The sequence below is a fragment of the Zonotrichia leucophrys genome, chromosome 1A (genome assembly GCF_028769735.1).
Source record: "Zonotrichia leucophrys gambelii isolate GWCS_2022_RI chromosome 1A, RI_Zleu_2.0, whole genome shotgun sequence".
Lineage (NCBI taxonomy): Eukaryota > Metazoa > Chordata > Aves > Passeriformes > Passerellidae > Zonotrichia > Zonotrichia leucophrys.
The window spans coordinates 18,691,547-18,698,118 of NC_088170.1; the positions used below are offsets into that span (position 1 = coordinate 18,691,547).

General features: G+C 46.2%; 1 protein-coding gene across 2 annotated transcripts in view; it reads right to left on the minus strand.

Moving 5' to 3' along the window:
• Positions 1-5,018, minus strand: part of NELL2 (neural EGFL like 2) — a 134,647-nt gene extending 129,629 nt beyond the window's left edge. The window contains exons 1-2 of one of the 2 annotated variants that reach the window (XM_064701817.1): positions 4,836-5,018; positions 4,534-4,656 (exon numbers count right to left, since the gene is read on the minus strand). In XM_064701817.1, coding sequence (XP_064557887.1) covers positions 4,534-4,656; positions 4,836-4,890 — 178 coding nt within the window. In that variant the 5' untranslated portion in view covers positions 4,891-5,018. Of the gene's footprint in view, positions 1-4,533; positions 4,663-4,835 lie in introns of both variants that reach the window. The other variant, XM_064701816.1, reaches the window with a different exon arrangement.
• Positions 5,019-6,572: the final 1,554 nt, after the last annotated feature.

The following is a 6,572-nucleotide window of genomic DNA, read 5'->3' on the forward strand; positions in this document are numbered from 1 at the left end:
GGCAACGTAAATCCTATTTCTGCGACAAATTTACTCATCTCTGCTTTTAAGGCTTTTTTTAGCTTCCTTATTTAGTAAGCATCCAGAGATGACATCATGAGACAAAACAGAGTGAACTTTCCAAAGGGATAGAAGATAGAGTAATATTTTCTTGCTAGTATTTTAAAATAACACACTAACAATCCACTCATACAACAACAGATTACACATCACTTATACCAAGAAGCCTGGTTTAGGGGTGCTTTTCTTTTCTGCCAGCATTTTGTGCCAGCCAGCACCAATTCAAACAACAGTACTGCCGAGTCCTTTCATTCATCCTACTGACAGATTAAATTATTTTCTGGTGTTTCATAGCACATCTTGATCCCCATCAGAATATAGCATATTTTGCCTCAAAAATTGCCCCTCCTCTGAATAAATTCCAAATTCTGTATTCAGATACATAATCTCTCACATTTTCATTACTGACACATCCTTTTTATCTTTTCCTTAAATACATGTCTCTGTGTTTGTAACCATCTGACTACACTCTTCTGTCCACCTTTTAGCCTTCCCTTTGAAGAGAATATACACCCTTAGATGGGTACATACTGTCCTTACACATCACCTGGCTTTCATTTGTGTTGCCTCTCATCCCTTGATTTACAGTGTACCTTCCACCCCTCTCCACCGGTGCTGGAGGCAGTTGGAAGGGTCTCCATTACTACACACACACACACACTCTTTGGACAAAGACAGCCTGATGAACAGTATCTGCTCTCAACAAGAGACCCAGAATGACTACTGAAATACTCTGTCTGTAAAATACATATAATACAGAATTTAAAGGGAGGGTGACAAAATGTAATTGCCTAGTGAAATGTCAGAGACCAAGTTACTCTTGCAGCCCCTCTTTAGAGTGTCACACCTCAGAACACCATTTCCTACTGCCAGTTGAAATATCTGGCTTTACTGGGACCTTGCATGAGCTTCACATTGTATCTCCTAGCACAGACTTGAGTCAGTCATGCAAAACCTTCCTCATCCTTCAGCCTCTGTTGTTGTGGTTCTGTCTGCTTCTTCAATTCCCCTGCAGTTACATATGCAACAAGTCTTCTTGAAGCAATATCATTTCCATATTTACATAGGAAAGTAGTTACATTGGACTTTCATCTTAACCTATCTCCTCAAATTGCATTAATGTGGTATCCTTACAAAAAAGAACTATCAGAATGCAAACGTGTATTTCTCCAAAAGCCCTTTTTAACAACATTAATTACACTTCAGTCCACCCATCTGGTTTGGGCTTTACCCAAGTGTCATCCCTGTTTTGCAAAGGGAGGAACAAAGGTGTTGAAAATTTCACTGACTTACATAAACAGTTGCCAACGGAGAGACATTAGTGACACAGATATTCTGACTTCTGCTGCTCTGACCACCAGAGGAATAATTTTCCTCTCAACATATTTTGACATAAATAATATCTGCTGTTGGCTAAAAAGTGCTGGCAGATGTTCACATACAGCAACACTAACATTTTTCAAGACTTCCTCCTGTTTTCTATTCATAATTGTATCTTCCCACAAGCCACACTGGAACATTTTACAATTACTTTGCAAATCAAATTTCCAGAAAAAGAAGTCCCTGCAGCTAACTAGACATAGATTACAGTGGCATTCTGTTGCTACCATTCATGACAACCAAGGAGCACCAGACACCTAAAAAGCTTTAGAATCCAGCACCTAAATCTGCTGAAGTCAAGTACACACACAAACACAAAAAAAGTTCAAGTAACAGCAGATTTCAAATGGCTAACATTGTTTCTAAGTCACGGCATGACACATGACTGTATGAGTATAATCTAAATTATCTCGACTGGACAGTGCTAGACTAAAATTACATTTAAAGAGTAACTGCTTACTGTCTTATATGACCTATAAATACAAGTACCTTTGAAAAGTCACTTACACAAGGGAGAATTTGCCAGAACAGCCAATCAGATGCTAAACCCCTATAATGAAAATTGATGCTACATCTAATTAAGCAGTCAAAACTGACTTTTTGCCTAGAAACTAAAGAGACTATTCTGCTTTAACTATATATATAATTTTCCCATCATACATCTTTAATTGTCTATTACCTGTTGGCAGTTCAACATGCCACATTCATAATTTCCTTCTAAAATAGAGAACAGCATTTAGGACTTCTGAATGTAAAGCTTATGTAAAGTAAGGCTTTAGAGAATGTGGTCTATCAAAAAGGCAGCATACTAAAGTGTTGTAAATACATATATGATACGAGAAAAGATTCGCTATCTGAAGAAACCAAGAGGCAAAGAAAGGATGGATCACAAGTTGGAGCTTCCAGAGCAAGTTCACAGATCATTTAAAGTAATTTGCATCATTCCCACAAAATCTTTTCTGTCTAGGACTAAGGCTTCAGCTGGAATAAGGAAAAACCCACACAGACAAACCAAACTTCAAGGCAACACACACACGTATTTGAAATTCACACACTGCAAATACATACATTAAGAGGCACACATTGCAGCAATGTTCCTAAAGTGTCAGTTCTAAGAGCAGAACAAAAATGACTAAGTGGACCCAGTGGTCCGATCAAGGAAGGAAATTTCTCTATTTCTAAATGCAAGTTCAAAAATTAAAATCTCTCTGCCCAGTAAGGACCCAATTTACTATAAGAAAATCAGTAGTCATCTTATGCAGTAGCAGGGAAAATTATCTCCAGTCCTGCAGGGCATTGAAGACTTCCTAAGGGACAGTGAGTGACTTCAACCACCATTTAGCCACAAGTGTTTTCATCCTTGTTATTTCTCCAATTGTTCTCAACAAAATAAAAAGGCTGCTGGGAAAATTTAAAATTCCTGTCTTCTTTTGTTACAAATAAACTGCTAACCCACTTGGGAACTATGTACATTTGTAATTGCAAAGAACAAGGGAAAAACTTGAAAAAAAGTAATTCTTTAGTAACCCAGTAATTTTTTGTCCTGACACTGGGAGAATATACCAGCAGGTCTTATTCTTCCAAACCTCAAATCCTGCAACCAACTTTCCCCCACTCCTTCACGCCAATCCACTGTAGCACAATGGGGCTTCAACTCAGAACAATGCCTTAAAAATTACACCTATTTTAGGACACGACACCAATCCCACTGGCACACAAATGCATTTCCATGCTAAGCAGCAGACCCCTTCACAAGAGGTCTCTGCTGTGCAGCCACAAGCTCATCACAGATGTTTAAAGCCAGCATGTGCCAGTGCTTCTCAAGGCATATGCCCATGTGTCTCCACATTCATGTCCACAGTGACACATGCTGGCAGCTCCAGGGAAGAACACCACTAGAGAGGTCACCTTAAAAAAAAAAGAAAAAAAAAAAAGCCTTTGGCAACTATTAGCTTCCTGATAAATTATCTCATTAATGCAAACATGAAAAAGAAATTCCCTTTCTAGATCTTATCTCCCTTAGATCATAACTCTCCTGTATGTGAAACACAGCCCCTTGCCTGTTGCACTAGAAATCACTTCAGATCCAAGCTAAACTCCCGGCATGACACAAGACACCAACAATGAAGTTCCCCTCTCTTGAAAGTGCAAGCTGAGGAGGAGATGTGCTTGTTTTTCATCAGATGTTGAGCCACACTCCTTCTTCTTGCTTAGTCATAGATTATAAGGAACATTTAATAATCTTTCAGAGAAGAGACTTGCTTCTAAAGGCCAGTTTTAGGTTTTCTTTATGTTTAAATAAGATAGACTTGTTTTTTTTTTCCTAAAAATATTGTTGATTCCAGCTTCATTTAACGTATCAGTATGTTATTAACGTGTAATTCTAAAACACACTGACAATGAGCAAGTGTATGGAAAGTAACAAAGCCAATACATTCAACAAGATATTGAGAGGTATTTCACAGTCTTTTATAAATTACAATATAAGAAAGCTTAATAATTTTAATAATCTCTGATAAAACCCCTGAATGTATTTTTGGAAGAGAGAAGACTACTATTTTATGTCTATTCCCACTACTAACAAAGAAACAATCACAAGCACTAAAAGAGACCAAAACTCATTCATTGTTTCTCAGGAGGGGTATGTCACAGAAGCGCCAAAGGGCCACTTTCCATTGGCACAAAAAAGGTTGTTCTTATTTCAAGCCATCTGCCTCCCTCCTCCGGGGCACTTCATTTCAACATTTTGCTCGACTCACATAAAACTTTCAGTGAGGTTTTCCTTAGCTGGAACTGGGATATGTTTAGCGTTTCCCAAGTAAAGTGGTAGAGTGGGTGGTGCTATTATTCATCACCGCACCCCACGACTCACAAACATGCCATCTGCCATCCCCGTTCCTGCTGTACTTTAATTAAGCGTCTACCAGTCAAAGAAACAAAAATGGGGTGAGAGGAAAAAATTTTATGAAATAATGAGAGGGGAGCGGTAAAGAAGAGTGGAAGAAAAGCGAGCAGGAGGGGAAGGTACGGAATCCCGAGGTCTCAAAGCGAGCAAGCCCCTGGCGGTGGGGGGACCCGGGGGGACGCGCGTACCTGTGAAGAGAAAGGCTTTGCTCCCGTTGTGCAGCCCCGGCACCTGGCGCACGCCCTCCGTGGAGCCTCCCAGCTGTAGCTCGGACAGCACGTCGATCTGCAGCGAGGGGTCCACGCCAAAGCCTGAAACTGACCAGAAAGTGCCGTCACCCACCCGCCGACACCGCAACTTCCCGAGCATCCCCCCAGCCCCTCCGCCGTCCTCCGCACCTGCGGCTGCCCAGGGGCCAGAGCATCGCCGCTGCGAAGCTCCGCCGGCCCCGCTCCCGGGCGCTCTCCCGGCGGGTCCAGCATCCGCCTACCTGGCCCCAGGCAGAGGAGAAAGCAGAGCGTGCTCAAGCGGATGCCCGACTCCATGGTACAGCGATGCGCTCAGTCCATAGTCCCCCGCTCCGACTGCTGCGAGCGAAAAGCCTCCGGGGCACGGGCTGGGTCCCTCCCCGCCTCACCGAGCGGCGCGGACCCCGCGCCGCCCCGCGGCGCGCATCACGGCGGGCGCCGCGCCGCCCCGCGCCGGCCGGAGCACACAAAGGCGAGGGAGGGTGGGAGACGTGCGGGCAGCGCAGCCCTCCGCCCGCGGGCAGACAATGGGGGAGCCCGGCGGAGCCTCCCGCCGCCGCCGCCGTGCGAGCGAGCGAGCGAGCGAGCGAGGCCGCGGCAGCCGCAGGCGGCGCGCCCGTGCCCCGCAGCTCCCGGCCCGCCGCCGCCAGGCGAGCCCCTCCGCTGGAGAGCAGCCGCAGCCTCCGCCCGGCACCCAGGGCAGCGCCGCTCTCCTCCCCGCCGTCCAGCGGGGACAGCGGCGGCGGCGGGAGTGGCCGCCGGTTTATGCCACGGCCACAGGAGCCGCCCACCGCCTCCGCCGGGCCGGGCAGGGCTGGGCAGGGCCGGGGGAGGCGCCGCCGCACCGCCCCGTCCGCCGGGGGAGCGGGAGCCGCTGTGGGGGGATCCACTGGGAACTTTGAGGGGAGCGGCGGGGACGGGCCGGGTGCCCCCGGAGGCCGCGGCTGGCAGCGCCCGGTCGGCGCTGGCCGTGACCCTCGGGGCGCCCCCCTGCCTGTCGGCAGCTCTCGGCCGCCTGTGCTGAAGGCACCACTTGGTTCCCGTGCCGAGGTGGTGCCGTCCAGGGTCTGGCGAAGCCTCCGGTCTTTGAGCACGAATAAAAATAATTTGGGAAAGGTGGGGGGGAAGGGAAGAAATCAGGACGTTTGCAGTAGCTGACTGAGAGGGGAATGTACCGAGCTGGCGCCGGGCTGACAGCGGCAGGTTCGTTTGCCCTGTCGTAAAGGACGATTCTACACAGCGGTCCTGTCCTCTTTAACAAACCCTCCTCCCGCCCCAGCAAGTGACATTTCTGTGTCGTACTTTGTGTGCTTATAAAGGGGGCTAAGAATAGCCTTATTCTTCCCTTCCCTTTCATAGACTCCCAATGTGCAGGGCAGAAATCTCTTGTTGCCAGTTTGTCAAATTCTGCGGGATGAAGGACTGGGTTTTTGGTTTTTGGTTTTTTTCTCCCTAATTTCATATGCATGTCAGTAAAACCCTGACGTCACCTGGTGATTCCAGTATTGTATATTGACCTCAAGTTCATCCTCTATGGTCTTTGCAAATGATGAAATCTTTACAAGTAACCTTTCACATCTTTCTCAACAATAACTATGAAGGCTAAAAGAGAAAGCAGTTCTTTCCCTCATTTTTTTTCTCTCCCCCAAGACAACCATGGGAGTCCATGGTAAATCTCCTTTGTGGACTAAATTAACCAACTGAGATACTAACCACCATACTAAGAAAACACCTTCTTTCTTATAAGAAAGGGGGAAAAAAGAGAGTGTTTACACATGAAAGCTGGAAATGCAATCCGTCCCTCAACCCAAATCCAGAGCATAGGCATTAGAGTTCAGTTCCAGTGTGCCCAACATGCATGTCACCCTCAGAAGAGCTACAGGCTTTATCTCCAGCTACTTCACATTGCAACTGGTCTGAAAACAAACAAACAAAAAAAAAAAAGGAACCCTGCTGTTGGTACCACCCGTGTAACTGGT